General features: G+C 37.7%; 1 protein-coding gene and 1 pseudogene across 1 annotated transcript; one reads left to right on the forward strand and one right to left on the reverse strand.

The window, feature by feature from the left end:
• LOC149038847 (uncharacterized) lies at positions 1-1,462 on the forward strand (annotated as a pseudogene).
• A 3,391-nt stretch (positions 1,463-4,853) lies between these two features.
• On the reverse strand, positions 4,854-20,085 carry LOC113680309 (signal recognition particle subunit SRP68). The gene is made up of 13 exons (XM_089185174.1): positions 19,748-20,085; positions 18,661-18,727; positions 17,521-17,634; positions 16,675-16,870; positions 15,575-15,657; positions 14,154-14,358; positions 12,039-12,278; positions 11,655-11,897; positions 10,473-10,567; positions 9,439-9,568; positions 7,678-7,753; positions 7,355-7,404; positions 4,854-6,407 (listed from the first exon to the last, which is right to left on the reverse strand). The coding sequence occupies exons 1-13, from the start codon at positions 19,860-19,862 to the stop codon at positions 6,177-6,179; spliced, it is 1,845 nt and encodes a 614-aa protein (XP_089041300.1). The 5' UTR covers positions 19,863-20,085; the 3' UTR covers positions 4,854-6,176.
• Positions 20,086-20,100: the final 15 nt, after the last annotated feature.

Here is a 20,100-nt window from a genome sequence, read left to right on the forward strand (position 1 = left end):
ATGCCTTCCTTACTGCACGCAACACCGTGGGATGAAGCTTCGGCACGAACAAAGCGTCTGCATACCAGGAGGGCCAGACAGGTCATCGATGCATGTCTTGAAGAAATCGCCCCGCAAGAAAAACATAATCTTCTAAAAATAGTCTGCGAATCCCAAAATACTAGTGAAAATATCGACCCGATACTGCTAGAGGCACTAGTTGAATGCTATAGCAATGCAGACCACTGGGGCACACGACGACAAATCTTGTCTATCATAGCTGGCAAAGTCTTTTTCAAAGACCTACAAGTGTGGATACCAGATCTCACCAGATACAGGTACAATATTGCAAGGCATCACCGTTTGCTACATGGACGAGGGACAGCTGTCACAACGACCCCATCAACAAGAATTTATGTTGCTTCAGAAAGACTAGATCACTTCTTATCCCTCATTACTAGCGCTTATGTGGTCCAAGATCTCCCTTTTGGGGAGAAGTTGTTAAAGCTGTCATCGAATGTGGAAATTAAGGTCCCAAATGTCATTAGAACAATGATTCCAGAGCAAATCGTCAGCCAATATCGAAGTCATTGTAAAGAGTCTGGCTTCAGTCCGATGAGTAGAAGTACATTATGCAGAGTATTAAAAGTATGTTCAGCTTCTGTGCGCAAATCACTGCAAGGTCTGGACTATTTTTCAGCAGATGGAGCAAAAGCATATGATGATCTTGAAGAAATAGTACAAAAGTTGGGTGATGAGCACGGCGCCAGTCTAACGTGGGAAAAGCATCAAAGTGAAAAGCTCAAACAATCAAAACGGTATCTAGAGACGGATTACAAGGTGAGCATGAAAAGAAAAATTATTTAAATTGGGTTGCGGTTATAAATCTGTATGTTCATTTTTCAGGTACACATTACTGAAAGTTCAGCTGTCGCCGATCACTGTAGACCATTTTCCTGGTGACAAAGATTACATCTCACCTTGTGACCACGAACATAAGGAAAGGTGTGACCGCTGCGATATACTTCCTCGTGTTGTCGATGAAATTCAGTCCGCTTTAGGAAAGATCGATGATGGTGCTGAAAAAGACGAGATGAAGTTCCAAGGTGAGCAGTCAATGCAAAAAATTAGCGTGTGGAAGGCCCATATCCTTTCGTTCTTCAAACCAAGATCAAGCTCGATTGGATGTTCTAGAAAGTCTGAATCCAACATCTGCTCCACTTGTTCTTGATTGGGCAATGAAGTTTTTACTAAAAAGGTATCGTGAGTCCCAAAATGATTGGTTCGGGAAACGTGGCATTAGCTGGCACATCACCGTAGCGATAAGAAGAAAAGATAGCACCATGCAAATGCTCAGTTTTGTCCATGTTTTCAAATAATGCTCCCAAGTCAGTGACACTGTTTTAGCAATAATCGATGACGTATTCCAGCAACTCAAGTCCACTTCACCAGAAGTACAAACAGTGTTTCTCAGACAAGACAATGCTGGATCACTGTAGACCACTCGACCTCAGTTTTACCATCTGTCCAGCGAATAGCCACAAAGAACAACATCAATGTATGTCACGTTGATTACTCTGATCCACAAGGTGGAAAAGGCCCATGCGATCGCAAAGCAGCGACGATCAAAAGTCACATTAAGATATATTTGAATGAAGGCCATGATGTAGAGACTGCAGAGCAGATGGTGCAAGCTATCAAGTCAGCTGGTGGAGTACCGGGAGTAAGAGTTACTTCAAGTAATGAGCAAACCGTTGAAATGCCTTTTGAAGCTTAGTGGGAGGGAATTAGTTTCCTTAATAATTTGACATTTAGTCGAGAGGGTGTTCGAGTTTGGAGAGCGTAAAACATTGGACCTAGCAAATGGTTACCTTAGAGTGACCTTGACATTCCTACTTATCACCAGCTGCCTACGCTTAACAAAGCCACACCCACACACTGCTCTAATGTATCATTCACTGACGTTACCGTAAGATGACGAGTTTCAGCTAAAAGCAAGTCAACTAGTGATCAGATAACTGACACACCAGAGGAAACAGATTCCGACTCAGAGGAACAGACCATGTTCTTTTGTACAGAAGAGGGCTGTATTTAGTCGTACCAAAGACTTTCATCCCGTCGGAACCACCTCGATTGCGGTAAACACCAATATGTTCTAGAACGTGAAACCCTTTACGACAAGGCTATGTTAAAATATGCAGCTCAACTTGAAGAAGGTGCATCGACTAATGTCCTTTATGTCTTTGATCAAGCTGGTAACCTTGAACGAGGTGAACCCTCATTAAAAATGGGATGGGCCTTAAAAGTTCCAAGCATTACAAGCGACTATCCAAAATACAGCATGATTACTTGCCTGACATTTCTAACGCTGGTAGTCAAACTGGTCACAAGGTGGATCCTGTATCTGTGTCGAAATCCATGCGAAAGGCAAGACTGGCATGTGGCGAACCAATTTTTAAAGTAGACGAATACCTGACATCTCAGCTAATAGCAAGCTTCTTTTCGCGGGAGACAGCAAAGAAAAAGGCACTCAAGATGTCGAAACTGAAACCCAGAAAGACCAACGGGCTGTGGAAAGAGAAAAGGTCCTGCAAAATCTTCAGAAGGACGTCATGGATTTCATATCCATCTGTCATCCAATCATGCACGGCAATTACAACCTCTGTGATTATGCCTCCAACAAGAACTTGGACAAGCTCTCCATCCCTCTCGTTCAAGGTATCTGTTCATCCCTTCAGCTTGACATCTCCAATATTTGTCCTTTCCTGTCTTTTCCTCTGCAGACATGTGTCGTATATCGTTTACATTATTCAGGTACAAAAGGTCATCCAGAAGGAATTCTGAAATGAAAACCTCGATAAACTTAGTCAAAAATTATTCGTTTCGAATAAATTTTACCCTGGTATCATGTGGCAACTGGTGTCACAGCGGATTTGGACCCCCCTTCGCAGATTTGGACCCCCCCCACCAAACTTTCCTTCTAAGCAACCTTTGTATCATATTTGGTAACTAATTCTATTTGCAAGCTTTCTGTCGATGTTCTTTTCAATCACAACACAACATTCCTCAATAAAGGTAAAAGAAAAAACCAGCCATTTCGTTCCAATTCTACTGCATTTATTATAGCGAGTCGTACAGTATACGTAAGAATCAGATGTGAACAAACTACTGCATTCGAACTATTGAAATTGTTACGATAGATCTTTGCTTCCTCTGAAGCGAATCAACATTGATACGAAACGTCATAACAATAGTGGAGACTATTGCGTCCAGTCACAAAAATAACTCAGTCTGATTTTCTAAAATAATAACATTAAACAGTTTCTGAACAAGAACGAAGAAACTACTCCTACTATAAGTCGTTCGTAAAGCCTATGATAAGTAAAAATGTTTCTATTCTGAACTATTGGAATTCTCAGCTTATTTTCAGATGCAAATCAGCATTAATCAACATGTCAACGTCTTAACAAAAGTGGAGACTATTACATCGGACTCAATCTTATTTTCTAATTTTAACGATTATTAACTGTTGAGGGATCCGAAATAACTCCTTAACAATTATGAAGACGTCTCCAACACTCGGGCATCGAACAATGACAAAATAAATTAGCGTCACAAGTTTGTCTCCTATTGAATCTAGTGGTGTTCGACTATCGCGGAAAAGGTTCAAAAACGACCTCTCTCCAGACATCAAACTAAACTCTTGCCCATTTTCCCTTGGTCAAAAGAAACATCCGACGGGATGCCAGTTCGTATGCATTAACGATACGCATGTATTGAATGAAAAACATACTTCAGTACGCACTGGGACGTAAAGTATCATCCATTTTTACCGGAACGTTAAGGACGATGTTTCCACTCAGTTTTGTTGGGGGGTCCAAGTTCGCGGAGGGGGGGGTCCAAATCCGCTAGCGTATTTGGACCGGGGGGGGGGGTCCATATCCGCTAGCGGATTTGGACGGGGGGTCCAAATCTAGGGGGTCCAAATCCGCAAGGACACCAGAATGAACTCGTTCTTGAACAGAGCTCATCCCGATATCATGTAACATTTTATTCCCAGAGCATCACGCTTTGCTCTCCTGTCTGTATACTATAAATTTCAATAGCGTTGAAGCAACAACCTGCTTTTAACTGCTTCGCTGCCACTGAAACAACGATTAGTGACCACAAAAAGCACACATTCTAATATTTTCAATTCAACATAAACAACAATCTTTATACAGGGTAAATATTCGTTTGTGTCGGTATCAATTATTGCGTGACAAGCTTATAATGTAAATGGGGGAGGGGAGAACACAACTCAAAACCTGGGCTTCTGTTGGAAAAAAGTAATACCCAGACGTAATATAATAATCGAAACAGCTCATAAAATCATACATAAACAACGTAAGAGTGTTATGTTAGATTTTTTTACAAATTGTAGTGATTGATGCCAGTAGACGGTGGCGACAAGTAGGCGCACCATGTATATTTCATGGTCGCTAGCAAGTAAATTTCGCCTGACTTTAAGTTCGTCTCAAGATAGAGCAACACAAATACACAAAGAAATTTTTACAGTAACTTCATAACCATCCTTTTGTCTTTTAAAAGCTAGAAGCTCAGTAGATTCTGTCATATCGGTCATTGTTGAAACCGTCTTTGTTTTGATACTACTTTTCGACATAGGAAAAGTATGTCGGACAAAAATATTCACCAAAAAAATAAATATTTCTTTGCCAGCTTCAATAATGACAGGGGATTACGTTTAGATGATAAAACGAAGGATTATGTTGACAGAAATACCAGAGGTCGAGTGTATTCGTTACACGAGGTCACACAACCCGGGTAATATTCACGGTGAAAATTTACGTATTTGAGCAGTCGAACGAAAAAAATTTCTTGAAAACGAAAATATATTTTTACAAAAAAACTACACCACAATCATTAGGACATATTGGACTTCAAAATATGATAGTAGGAGAGAAAACGAATATTGGTCGACTTGCCACAATTTTTCAAATTTGTTCGATGGATGCCGACATCCTCTCTTAAGTGCTTAGCCCTTAATTCGATTCTAGAAAAGACATTTGAGTTATGGCTTGAAAATAAACGCCAACTCAGGCTATGGCAACGTTAACTATTCCGTAGTGGGATAATATCATTTTACAGTGTTGATACCTCCATAAAGTATTATTTAACCGAGTATCTCCTTCTTGACAGTTGCAAAGTTTTCAACGCGATGCAACGCAAATCTCTGGTGAAGTCTTGTACACAAGGATCCAAGTAGTATGAACCCCTTTTTGTGGGTCTTGTAAAGGCAAGAGATTTGTAAGTTTTTCGCGCGCAAAGGCAAAGCTAGCACCACTTTGAATAAAACAATTCTCTGCGAAATATTGCCTGGTCATTTTTTGTCTTGGTTTTTGTCACCAGTTAACAGACAAATTCGCATATCGACTCTGAAATGTGATCCAGGCAAACTTAATGTGAATCTATCATTTTCTGTTCAAAGGATTAGCTATGCAAATGTTATAAGTTCCTCAAAGCTTGAACCTACAATACAGGGGAAGGTAATTGTTCAGTTTTTTTTCACAGCGAAGCCTTACTAATTGCGTTATCACAAACAAAGAAGCACATATCATTTATGCGAATATATATCACGATAAGACAACAAATTACCTGTACTATCAGGGAACAGTAACAGCCAATCTAGGCAAGTTGTCCTATTCAGTAGATTCATTCCATGAACTTGACTCTGTTATTTATAGGGACTCCTTGACAAGTGTTGACCGTAATGAGCGTTTATTAAAACCTTAGATCCGAATATTGCAATCCACTGGTAGACACAAACTCCCGTGTGAACGCCTGCAGGCGTTTCGCTGCTTGACAAAGACTAGCAGTATGTAGCTGAAACTTCGGCAAAAACGATTATAATTCACTAGAACTGTATTTTTCCCATGTCTAGAGAAACCATCTACTCCTTTGGCGTCCAAGGTTAATAAATCTCCGGCAGATTACATTTCGTAGCGCTCCATTTGGTGATTTACATCGTAAATCGTTGCTGCATTCAAGGTGCAAAAGTTGGTTCGAACTATTCATACACACTCTGTGAAATATTCTCAACACAAATTGCCTTAGTTTTAACCCAAGCTACTGAAAATAGACTAAACTACAGTTGTGCTCAAAATTGACCGAACATTTAGTTCATCTCAAACAGTTATTTAAGGTCCAGAGCCCCACAGCCAACCCTTGAAATATCCAGCTAGTCCGCCACTTTTCTTTTCCTCTACTCTGTGAGCTAATGACGGGAACTTGACTTGATTGAGAGCCAGGTCAAAGAACAGGGGCTTGCAAGGTATCGGATTAAAATCTGGTGGAAATGAAGTAACCTGCGGCTTCTTAGTCGTCAGCGAATAGTCAGAAAAATAGTATTCCAATCGCTTACTGAGTGGCTAAATGAAGAAAGCAGAAAGAGATTCATTAATAAGCCAGTTTTTGGTCTGACTGAGCTTATCAGCTCATTGACGCTATTCTAGAAACTGAGATGTCGACCTAGCAGGCTGAAAGTAAATTAATCAAAAATGGAATGTATTGAGAGCAGATAAATGATATTGTAAATTTACGCTTTGTTGTAGTGTAGCTCATTAGTGGGTTATTTATTTCCTCATTTATTAAAACAATTCTGGGCCTTTGCTTTATTCGCTCACCTAAAAAGCTGATAGAAGTCAAGCATGGCTGTTGCTCTCATTCATTTCTTTTGAGACCCCTACCGATTCAATTAATAGACTAATCTTCCAGGTGTTTGCGTAGTTTCACAGGACATTTCATGCACCAGACAAGCCAGACAGCATATAAATATGCCATTCCCTAAAACGGTGATCCAACGGATGAAGGTTGTTGGAGAAAACAACATTGCGTATACATAGTGTAAAGCTATCTGATTGCTAAATCGTTCTTCAGCTAATTACCATGGTGACTCAATAGGCTTCTAGATATCACTTGTGCATACTGATAATTTAAGATAGGACAACATCGTGGAACAAAGCTCATTTTTTAACAGCTGCGTCGTAATACTTCAAGCCGTCAAGTAAAGCGTCGACGTTTGATAGATTATTTTGAAGATACAACTAAATCACTTTTTTTCCGGCAAGCAAAAGTCAAGGTAGGTTTACGTAGATAACTTCTTCCGTTGGATAGTGGCTACACAGTGCTAGTGGAATGGGAAGAATTTATTCCACGTGAAGCAACTTTTCTGCTCTTGGCCAGTTAATGTTGCATTTACCTCACACTGCACACCCTTCGTCCCTAATCCATCAGCCAAAAGCAGAGGTAAAGCAACCGAATACGATTAATCATGTTAAAATTAGACATTCAATACAAATTTATACTTCAGTATTACCTTATCATTCAAAGTAATAACTGCGATTTCATCTGATACCTCTTCATTCTCTGTCAAAATAAGATGGATTTGTAATGAAATATATGTATTTTTCATTCATTTTGCATCATAGTTGAGAAACAGTTCTATAACCAAAAGATAATTCGTAAAATCTGCGTGATTAAAACGCTGTGCCTATAGAAGATAAGGATCGACAGAGAAAGGAAGGAGTTACGAAGTCATCAGCTCGGATAGTTGATAACACAAACACTGTATTTCGACGTTTTCGCAAGCTCACCTACTCAACAATGTCCTTCGATGCTCTGAACTAAATAATAGCATACCTAGAAGGCAAGATGCATAAGTAGAACATCTGAAGCCTTGGGCTTGTGACAAAAGTTCTTGAAGACTGCTTATCACCTAAAAAAAAGAAAAAAGAGATATAAAATGAAAATGGAAAAAAATTTCCATGAGATACGTAGCACTTAGGTGCGTACTAGTAGAAAGGTGCTCCGTTTACATAAACAAAAAGGGTCATAATTCAAAGCTTTCCATATGTTTAGTGCGCAGTACATAAAAACTTTGCAGCATATGTAAAGAACTTAACTTTGCACTGAAGGGCCAAGCCCCAAATGTATAGAAACCCCAATCGAAAATATAACAGTAGTTGTCCACGCCGACTGAAAACTTCTTTACTAAGAAAAGAGACACATCATTACGCCATATTGACTTTCTGTGCCTTTCATTTTCTAAAAGAATAAAGATATATAGAGAATACATGGGCGCGCATAGATGTGGACTTTCTCTTCGAGTATTCAACTCGATAGCTAATGCACGAGTGAGCGCAGCGAGCGGGTGAGATGTCGAGTCGAAGACTTCAAGAGAAAGTCCATATCTACAAGCAACTATGTATTATTTTGTTTATCATATAAACACAATTGCTCTTTGGTGACAAGAAAAGCAAAGTTCATCAATGAATGAAAATAAAAGAATCGACAAGGCTCAAAAGCAACAATGGGTGTAATTTTCAATTTACAAAATTCTCATTCATTGACTTTGTCCTTACCGACAGAAGTCTTTACAGAAGCCTTTACAGAAGCCTTTACAGAAGTCTATACAGCCAAAATCGGTCAATGGCTAATCTTTCAGTTGTCGCTTTTCGTTCTCAGCCGCTAGAAACACTATTACCAAAGGCCACTGAATACCGAACTTTTGGTTTTTCTTTTCATACATTGGTTTTCTTCCTCTTCTAGGAAAGTTTGAACGTCACTGTCTGTGAGCAATACGGATTAGATTTGTTCATTTGTAGCTTAGATTTCTTTCTTTCTTTAGCCGCCATAATCCGAGAAAGTTCCGACAAACTACCTCGTATTGAGAATCGTAAAGGCTTTGCCGTTCATTCATCAACCTGACCGATGGCACGAAAGGCAAGTGAAGTGTTTCACGTGTTTCCATGAATTGTGAGTTTCTTGTACTCGCTCGAGAAAATGATGGAAAAGTAATTATTAACGAATAATTTTTGTGGTTTTCCCGTGCGGGCCAGTCTATCGCTTTCTATCAAAGTTAAAACAAAATTTTCGAAATTTCCAATACTTGGTAGTCATATAATGAAATGCTTATTGACTGATGTAGGTTAGGCCGGAAGGTAGAACATATAGCTCTTCTTCATGACGCACGGACCTTGCTGCATTCGGTCGGTAAGTCATGAGCTTGAGCCAAATATTCTCCCGTTCAGCCCTTCCATTCAGTCCATAAGTACATATTATTACCATTCAACAAAGGGAATGAATATTCCTAGACAAAAACCAGAATCTAGTTTAAGGTTCATCCCCACCTGATCAAAATCTTTCTCATTTCAAGGACTCTTGAAGGCCCATGTTTACGGCATAAAAACTCAGCCAAAAACGCACAACCACTTAAGAAAGTTACAGTTCTCAAACATATCAGGTAGCTTTTGTAATTTGAAAATAATACGGCAAACCATGTACCTCGATCTTCTGGTTTTGTTAGTTTTCTCGGACAAAGGATAGAGAAAATGGATAAAAGACAAACTGAAAAACAAAATCAAAATAACCCAACACACAATGGAGAAAATAGAGACAGACCTGCACAAGTGAGTTAAATTCTTGGAAATGAGTGATGGCAGAGCTTGCAAGGTTCACAACATGGTTATACAGTGACATTGCCTCACGCCACTTCTTGCCAAGAAAGTACGAATGGGCTACATATAAACACCTGAAAAGAAGAAAAACAGTAGAAAGTGCTCAAGAGAGATGTAAAGCTGATTCTCTTCGCCCCCTCTTACTGTTAGTGCTTCTTCACTTTATATACAGCCTGTATGTTATTCACTTCATTGCAAAAAGTTGACACTCAGAAGGATGAACTAGGACGTGAATGGTCATGAATGTGACAAAACTTTACTTTATTCCGAATCCTTTTTCTTTTTTCTGTAACAAAGCATTTACCGCTTAAAACCGATCAGAACAAAAAGGCATTCGTTTTCTTTTTTTTTCTATAATTCCGTATCAAGCTGACTCTGATATGCATGTAGAAATTACCTGAAAATTGCTCAGTGGCAAATAACAAGTAACTGACACGTACCCTTTATACTGTTTTGGGATTATGTAATAGTTTGATAATTTTCAGTAAAAACGAATGAATTTTTTAAAAGGAGTGCCATAAAGTTTCCCTGAATAAAAAGTTTGATTTCGATTTCAACAGACTTATTGTCCAATTTTCATGTTTAAAATTGATAATTTCAGTCTTGTCTTTTTGTGCCTTTCATATATACACTATGAATGGCTACTCCATAGTGTTAGGCAGTGACACTGTAAGTAAACGAGAACCTTAACTGACTGTGTAATAAAACATAATGTGAAAATTATTAGTACTGAAACAAATAACCAGAATATTCCTCCCCTCCAAGCCAAATTAGGATCAAGCAACAATTCCACTAATTTCACTGTTAAAAGGTCAGGGAGTAAAAAACTACATGACCCTATAAGCTGTTAAGCTTTTATTCCCATCTTGTTTAAATATAGGTTTCACTTACTTAAAATCATACAACAAACCATAAACATTCAGTTACCCATCCAAAACCAGCTCATCTAAGTACTGTATTAGTTAGATGTGATTATACCTGTGGGCCTTACACTCCAATATTTGAGCTGCAACCTCCTTGGAAAACAATAAGTCTTGATCGATTTCTTGTAACTCAGCCATATCAGAAAGGTTCTAAAGGGAACAAGAAGTGTGAATTGCTGACTTTGACTCACCCTAACAAGAAAAACTAGAGGTAAGGATGTAATGTATATTTAGTACATCCATTTTCTCTCAGCAGTGCCAGTTATTTCAGAATCATTCAATTTTTCAATTCTAAATTGCACCTTTTTCCCAATCAATGACCACCAGCACTCCACTCAGTTCAATTAGCATTATACAACAAGACTAAAGGCCCAGCCCCACTAAGTTAATCATTTCTGCCCTCTACTTTCTTCGAGTTTGTTAAAGAGATTATCCACAAAAATTTAAGGAACAGTCATTATTTAGGTGGAGGGGAGGTGATGGGAGATAGGGAGACAAGGATAAGGAAATAAAGAGGTTGCCATCTTTTTTAGGTTCAGTGGAGGACAGCAAGAGTGAACATGAGGGTGATAATAGGTAGATTTGGAAAGTAATAATTAAGTTAATAGTGGAAGTAGTGATGGCCAAGTGAATAATGTCATTAATGAGCAAGCAATTGTGCAAACATCTAGAAATAGGAGAAAGATGGAACACTGATGCATGATATAAGCCAATTTCAATTTTGTAACCTGTAAGGCTATGGCATTCATGTTCTCGCATTGTGTGTTATGCAGATGCCAGTTTTAACTCCATGTACCAAAAAAAAGGAAAAATACACTATTTACCTCTACAGATTAAAGTGGTAAGGAGGGTAAAATTTAATCAAGAACTAAAAGAGGGGGCACTTTTCATTTTCAGGCCTATTTAAAGGAATACTTGCATTTCCAGACAACCATTTACTTGCATCAAAATTCCATTTGTGGAATATGTATTAATGTTTACATGAAAACCAACAATTCAGAGCTTAAGCCTGAACATTACAAATGGCCTCGGGGTTGACATGACATCATTACAATGTGATAACTAAAGCAGATATAAATACAATTCTGAGTAATGTCAGTCAGCCTACAATGTATTATGCCAATACATTTTGTGATTTAAGGCAATGCATGATGTTTGTGAGGTTCTTATAACTGCATGCACTATACCTAACACAGATCAACTTTGAGTAATAGCCAATAAATAGTTATAACCATACCTGCAATATAATGTCATATATTCGCACAAGGTCCTCTGGCTTGGAAAGGCGTTTGACAGTATTTACTGTTATTTCCTCAGCAGCATTCTGTAGAACTGCTGGTAAACTGCCTTTCATTGACTCTGCCATAAGCAAGTTTCTTTCTACTGTTTTACTCAAACGGATAAAAGTGACGTAATTGTGAAGAAACTGCATATTTCCTGTTTGTGCCTCAAACTTTTGAGACCGCATCTTGCCAGAACCCTGTCAAATTGAAGGCACATTTGATCATGATGACCTGGTTTTTGTTACTGAATGTATATACTTAATGCAAGTGACTAGTCCCAAAAGATTGATCAATACTGTAACATATAAATGCAAAAGAAGAAAACAGCTGTAACTCACTGTGTCTCCCTTTAACTCGTCTTTGATTGCTTGCAAGGCATCCTTGCACTCCATGAGTAAACTGTCATACAATGTAAGCTTGCTGTCTAAAGTACTAGCTCTCTCTAATTCTCTTGCACATTGTTGGGAGTGGAGTATGAATGAGCGAACTTTTTCATTCTTTACTGGGACATTACGGCCACACCAGCTCACTTCTGTCATGGCAGCTGCTTCTCTCTCGCGTGTTTGAGCAATAACTTCCTGTAGATGTAAAATCATGTATGTTATGTTCAGCAAAGAGGAATAGAAATTGAAGCAAGGACTCAAGCAGTAGACACTTAAGTCACTAGCAACAGTCTATTTTTCAGCTATTTTCTCTTAAAAAAAACAAAACAAAAACACTACATTGCAGGCACTACCTACCAAATAACTATTCCTAGGTAAGTGCTTATGACAAAGAAAAAGTTAATGAATTGTCAAGAAAAATAAAATAATTTTGGAGCAAAACTTTTCAAACTGATTGACTGAGTGCCAAATTCTTTCTACCACAGCTATGATCAAATGCCATTTCTGACTGTGCACTTTCATTGTGTGTTTAATGACCAAGCACCCACTGTCAAGTAAACCACCATAAATGAATTCAGAGGAGTTGAACCTATGCCCCCTGATAAATTCCACACCACTGAATACTCTGCCAACCAAGAGGCCTAAATGCTAATTCTGCATTTTGCAATGCCTGACTTTCAGTAAAATTTACTTGGAGAATCCAAGTGGGTTGCTTTGCATGACCATATAGAAATGATAATAGTAATATGTGATTTGTTGTAAAAACAAGGCCTGTTTTTGAATACTTCATATTTCAATCTTTTCAAACAACACCAAATAAATGTCCTTCATAAGGAAACTATGAGACCTTTTGGTTAGGATTGGGCATTGCATCAGTCTACATGCAGATTCCATGCACAACTTGAGACAGCTACAGCTACAGCAGCTACTCAAAACTATTACCAACAAAAAAGTTGGAATGAAGAGGAAAGTCAGACATAAAAACAAAGACCCTGGTGTACTTGGTGCGAATTACGGTCAACTCGCTGATGGACCAACTCGCCGACGCCAACTCGCCGACGTATAAAATCGAGTAGAGACGTCGACGAGTTGGTTGTCAATCCAATACAACTTATTAGAAGTTAAACATACAGAAAAGTAAACGATATTTAGTAAAAAAACACTGGTGAACATCAAACAGAAGCTTAAACATTGGTGAATATTGGTGAACATCACCAATGACTATAACAGCTTAAGACGCGAACGAGTTATTGTGTGACAACAACACTGTAAAGACTCATCATGTCAATCGCTCAGATTTTTTAACAAAAACTTGGCTTTCTAGACAAGATCTTAAGGAAAAAGCATTTCTTTTTATTTGCAACAAAGTTTATAAGGATCTCAAGGCGAATAAAGGGAAGTAAACATCACCAACGACTCTATACAGCTTCAAGCGCAAACAAGTTATTGTGTGACAACAACACTGTAGACTCATCATAACAATCAGTCAGATTTTTAAAGAAAACTTGGCTTTCTAGACAAGATCTTTGGTAAAAAGCAATTCTTTTGCAACGAAGTTTATAAGGATCTTAAGGCGAATAAAGTAGAGTAAACATCGCCAATGACTCTAACAGCTTCAGACGCGAACAAGATAACTCGTTCGCGTTTTAAGCTGTTAAAGTCATTGGTGATGTTCACCGATGTTTAAGCTTCTGTTTGATGTTCACCAATGTACACCAGTGTTTTTTTACTAAATATCGTTTACTTTTCTGTATGTTTAACTTCTAATAAGTTGTATTGGATTGACGACCAACTCGCCGACGTCTCTACTCGATTTTATACGTCGGCGAGTTGGCATCGGCGAGTTGGTCCGTCGGCGAGTTGACTGGTTACCCTTGGTGCTGCTACTTGTTGAGGCCTTGAGCAGTTATATGAACTCCAAAATGAAAGTTGGAAGGTAATAGCCACGAACATATCTGGCTTAAAAATGACCTGACAAAAGGTTAATTCATGAGACTGCTGTGGGAATTATGAAGGAGATGTAACCTAATTCTTCAAAATTGTCTTAATAACCTTTTGCATACAACTTACATCAATTTTGGCTGCTAAAACTGGATCTTGTGTTGTGCTTCCAGAAGCACTCCACCTCAACTGCATTAAATCACTAATGTCTGTGGTTCCCTCATTAAGATTGTATGCACAGTATCGGATGTTTGGAGTGATCTCTTCAACTCTCTGAAGATACATGGTGCGCTGTTCCTCAGAGAAAGCCCCAGCTAGTTTTTCATAGATAGTCCTATTCAATGTAAAATGGGCAAAAATGTTTAAAATAAAACAGTAATTTATCTGTTGAATAGCATTATCTACCCTTTGAAAAACTGGGGCCAGGTCAATAACAAATCCTTTCCTGGCTGGCTGGTGTTTTTAGCCAATGTACTTATAAAATGCAGTGTCCACAGGCATTGCAGGTTCTTGCGTGCAGAGTATATCCCTATAATTCAAACATATTAATCAAAGAACAAGAATTGTGTAAATACTACCTTGTTGTTCCCCTCACCATAAATAATTACGAAAATGTTTAAATTACTTAAACTTTTCAAATCATCTTTGGCAGCTATTACTGTTTTGATACAAAAAGTTTGAATTAGTGGTTCGACATATGTTAAACCCATTTAAGAACCTAGCAAGTGTGTGGAAATTCAAAGAAAACTGCAATAAAAGCTCTTCTCAAAAACACTGCAAATGCAAGCAGAGGCTCAAGAATTTCTTGTGCTGCAAGAACATGTAAGCGGTCTTTTTTGGACTTGCTATTGTACCACAAAGAACTAGAACAGCAAAGAAGTTCTTTAAAAATTCAACCCCAAAAAAGATGTTGAGGCTCCCGTAACCTAGCTCACAAATGACCTGCAATTAGTTGCAAGGAGAAGTTCTGCTTGTGAACCTAAAAAAAAGTTCCCAAATGTGCATTCTTTATTTCCACAAGTATATTGGCTTCAAACACTAGCCATTGATTACATTCAAAATCAAGTTTTGCCCCATTTGTTCCCTTGCAAAAATCCCATCATGGTTCTTTTTCATCTATCCAAAACAATATATACCCATGTGAATATATTGTGCAAAGTGGAGTTTTGGTACTGGGTCCCAACAAACATCACCAACTAAGTAAGAAAGTAACCTGAAGCTCTTCCAATACAAACAACATCATACATCTTCATGAACTACTTTGGAATTCTAACATGTTAATACCCTTGGAGTAACAGGGTTATGCCAAGACAATCATATCAGCATTACCTAAATAAATTCAAAATAAAATAACAGGGTTGTCAAAATAAGGCACCAACCAGGGAATTTCACTCTCTACTCTGAAAAATGTACCAATTTTTCTGAAAACTTGTGGCTCAGTTTCAGCATGTAAACTTAACATTGATGGAAATAAAATGGTCTAGTGTCTCACATTATGCATCACAGTGTGGTTACTAAAAGTCATTTTGAAAACCCTGGGTTAAACTTACTGGGCATGGCCAAATAACTCAAAAGCCTCCTTCCAATTCTGCAGCTCAAAACTGACACTGCCTTTCATGTAAGAAGCATAGGCCTGTTCACAAAGAAGAGTAAATTTGCTATGAGAAAAAGCTGCAAGAACAGTACATACAACAACAGCAGGACTGCACTTGTAGACTAAAGCAAAACAGCACATACAAATAAAATGGAGATGTATTCTGTCAAAGTTAAAATTGGTGACAACAGGAATACTGTTGAAAGAAAGTAAGACCAAAATGGTTGCAAAGTCCAACTCCATGAAGGATTTTATAGCGTGGGAAGGGCTATTCCACTAGTAGCCCATTGTGTATCCACATTAGAGGTGCTGATTTGACAGAGGTGTCCACAATGAAGTCACTGAAGACTCACTGACTTTTTTTTAGTCTCCAGTTACTAAAATAAGTACATACTGCAACAAATTGTGAAAATAAAAAGTTTCAAGGCACATTCTTGCAGAAGATCAAACAACAAAGGGTTAGTTCCATTCTGAACAATGTATTTTGATAGTTTTCCAGTGCAGGCCAGTGTAACCATTGTAAATTAATAAAATATTTTTTGTTGGTATAATGTCATTTATAACACACCTAAATCTCCCTTTGCTCTTGTTGCAGTTTGCTGCACTTGAAACTACTGGAAGATGTTAAGCAGCATGGACCTGATACATTTGTTTCTTTTTGTTTAAACTTCTGTAAGGCACCATCACTAAATTGAATTTTAGAACATTTACATGTGATTGTGTTGCACCTTTCTTTTGAAAGTCAATCAGGAAAGTGACCTTAATCTATTTTGGGTTCTTATTAGCGCCTCGTGGAAGTTTCCTTAGTTCTTAAAGGCTCCAAGATTTCTTTGTTTTTGATCTTGACCCTTCCAACAATAATTTTGGAAATACACCCATTTTTAAGTTAGGGATGTTTACTTGAAAGTTTTGCTCAGAAAATTAAGTGATGTAGCAAGTGTCACTTTGAAAGTCAAAAGTCTTATTTAGTAATAACTTTTGTGAAAAACTTAGTGTTATTAATGCTGAAAGACTTATAAGGGTATTAAAAATTTTCAATAAGTAAAAGCATTGTACCTGGGCCTCAAGTTTTGTTCTGGCATCACAGACATCACCAGAACAGAGCTCTTCTAACTGAGTAGCATGGCTTGCAGCCTTACGAAGTCTTCTAATGTAATGGAACTTTTTGCGCAGTTCAGTGTTAGCCAATAGCTTCAACTCCATTGCATGACTCCAAGCTCTTTCTGCATCCATTAAAGGAATGTGTAAATACCTTGAGAGAAGGAAAAAAAAAAGGAAAATGGTAGTCCCATGTTTTTTCTATGAAATCCCCTTCACCACACCCCACTCCAACTTAGGGTTTAGGCAGACAAGGGCTCAATTCTCTACCATCAATAATTTCTTCGGTTACTTTGATTTACAGCTTTAAATTTTGTCACTGTCAGAGGAAGTGGATTCAGCAAGAAAATTACTCACTCGGTGTTTGGTTTTAAAATCCTAAAGAGCCTACCACTGTAATAAACAACAGAATTCCTTTTTCTTATTCAGCCAGTCATTAAATAGCCACCTGTACACTGAACTTGCATTGTGTTCAATGACCAAAGTTCAAAGAAAACTTTTAAGAAATACAACAGAAAGAGAATCTCCCTTTTTCAGAGGGACATAAGAAGGCCACTGGGCATTAGTAGAGAAAAATGTTCAAGAACTTAGCCAGTCAGAGCAATAACAAACACAGGCTTTCATCATAAGAATATGAACTTGTAAAACCAAAGCCCTAAGGATAATTGATAATATATAACATTGAATACCATTAGTTTGTCTATGATATTTCAATAGAAGCTTTAATTATTGGTAGCACAATTGCAGTATTATTAGCAAAATCTAAACTCTGAAGGGAACATCTGAATGAAATGTGAGATTTACTTGACATCTTTCAGCAGTTCCTGTGTTAATGTCTTTGCCTTGAATGTGTTTCGTGAACCATGCTGGAAATTCAAAGTCTTGTATAATCTTCTCAACCTCCGCTGACAGTATTGCCTGATAAGGATTGAGGATCACCAATGATAAGCTAATTATAATTACATTGCTCAGAGTTATGTATTTTTATCAGAATTACTGTTAAAACTGGTATATAACCTGGACTTGCAGAAAAGTTTCACCTCAAGTTTGGTAATTTAAATTTGGAAAATAAATCACAAGTACAGTCTTGGGAAGTTGCTTTATTCTGATTGCCCTATTACCCACTACATCACAAACATTGAAACAGAGAATACTTTGAAGTCTCCCCAATAGTTTTAGCTATAATTGTATGGATGTCAAATCTACTGAATTACATGTTTATGTTTGCAAAAGCAATGACCAATTTCTATTTTTGAATATTTTTATGAAGTTCTCATTAGTCTGCTATACATACCTATAAATTCATGCAAATTTGCAGTATGTTCTCCCCTAGTATGTCATTTAAATTTTGGGTAAAAATGGCTTATGTGCTTGTGTTCCTGGTATGTTCTTTCCAGTAATAGTAGTAACACAACACTTGAAATTAGCAGTTTTCCCTTTCCCTGAGATGACCAGAATGTTTTCAGGCAAACAATTCTTGGAAAAATCAAGACATTGCTTGTTTAAGTAAAAGAGTGGGTGAGCCCAAATTTGAGCCTTCAATTCTTTTAATGGCTTTTTTCTCTAACTCCACCAATACGATTTTAAACACCAAAACTGACTTTCTTATTTAGACTCCTAGGCCCAGTTGTTCAAAGGCCAAATAGTGCTATCCCAAGGTTAAAATTTAATCTGGGTTTCTTTACTCCTTCATTCAAAGGCCTTTTTGGGTGAATTTTCTCTATTCTTTTTCAGACATTCAATGATCAAATTAAGGACAAAAAGAATTAAATTATATATTTTTTAAAGCTTTCATTTCACACTTACCCTGGGTTATCTTAACCCAGCCTTGGTATTCTAACACATACTACTGTACTACAGGTACATGTATCTTTGTTAAAGAAAAGAAAAGTAAAAATCCAATTTCAAAGATTCCAGTGAACCAAAGAAACAACAGCATATTACCTATATCTCTGATAATCCCCATGACGTAACCCATGTTGTCCTTGAGCATCTCTGATAATTGGAAGAACTTGTTTTAAGATATAAGTTAAAGAAATATTTTATTTATTCACTAGAGATAGAATCTGTTTTGCTTGACTGTAAATGTCCTCCTAAAAGACTAGCATCATCAAAATAACCAGCCAAAACTGGGGAATATCTCTTAAGTATATGCTTAAACAGTGGATAGGGTCAGAGGTGACTATGAATATCCTTTGCTATTCACCTCCAAGGTACTTGCTTGGAATTTGCACCTGAAAATATTGTAATCATTACAGGAATAAATGAGTTAACCCATCTTTTTGTGATATATTATCTCACTGTTTAAGCATGATACTACAACAACTATTGAACTCAGTGTCACTGGTTAGCAGTGGATATTTACCTTGCCACTTTGCCCCTTCATAAATATCCATCACCTCCTCAGTGAATGGGCCTTTCTATAATCCATCACATGACCAAATACACCCCTGTTAGAACCAGGGAATATTCACTGATATACCCCAAATGATATTACTGTACCCGCAATCAGTGTTCGCTAGGTTACTTCTCAACACATAAGTGAAGAGCGAACACTTCATACATTTTGAGTCAAACCCTTGAAACCAGAATGAAAATTCCATTAGTTACTACAAGTAAAGCTTTGCAAACAACTCCACAGCCTGGAGAATAGAATTTACAGGGTTGATTTATCCCAACAATGAGGTTTTTCATAAAATTCAAAGCTAATTTAAGTAACTTTCAGAATTTAAAACCAAAAGCTGGAACGTTTTAATTTCTGATCGTGAAATAACGTAGTTAGCAACTAAAGCATTCAAAATTTTAAAACCATGTGGCATAAATTTCACTAATTCAAGACCTTTTGCAGCTTTTTTGCTTTTATGTAAAAATTAGACACTTCTTTTCATAAAGCTTTTTTTAAAAGATACTTCTTATTGAGGAAACCGCAATGTCTCTTACGATTAAGATTCTTTAACGAAGGCTCACATGCTGGTTCGTTCATTTGGTTTTGAACACTATTTCAGAAAAAAAAAAATAATTACAAGGATACTTTCTAAACACAGGATAGCTTGTTGTGGATCAACTTCGTCTGACGTTTCGCCCATAACCTCGTCAGTTTCTTTGTCTACATGAAATGCTTCACTCACTGCTTTAGTCGCCGCCATGTTGAAATAGAATGAAGTGATAGACTGACGTGGCCAGTCTCCAACCTACCTGCTTGAGGTACAACCGAGTACTACTAGGGATGAGTTTGTAAACCACGTGCTCGTGCTTCTGAAAGTAATTCTCACAAACATTTGGATTCGGAGCAGGGCGTTGCACGTGGGCGACCCTAATAGTCTGGGAGCAAATGTGGTCCCGTGTGAAGTTCGTGCTGAAAGCAAGCACCTAGTGTAAAAGTGT

Source organism: Pocillopora damicornis, chromosome 10 (assembly GCF_964200805.1).
Source record: "Pocillopora damicornis chromosome 10, jaPocDami1.2, whole genome shotgun sequence".
Taxonomy (NCBI): Eukaryota; Metazoa; Cnidaria; class Anthozoa; order Scleractinia; family Pocilloporidae; genus Pocillopora; species Pocillopora damicornis.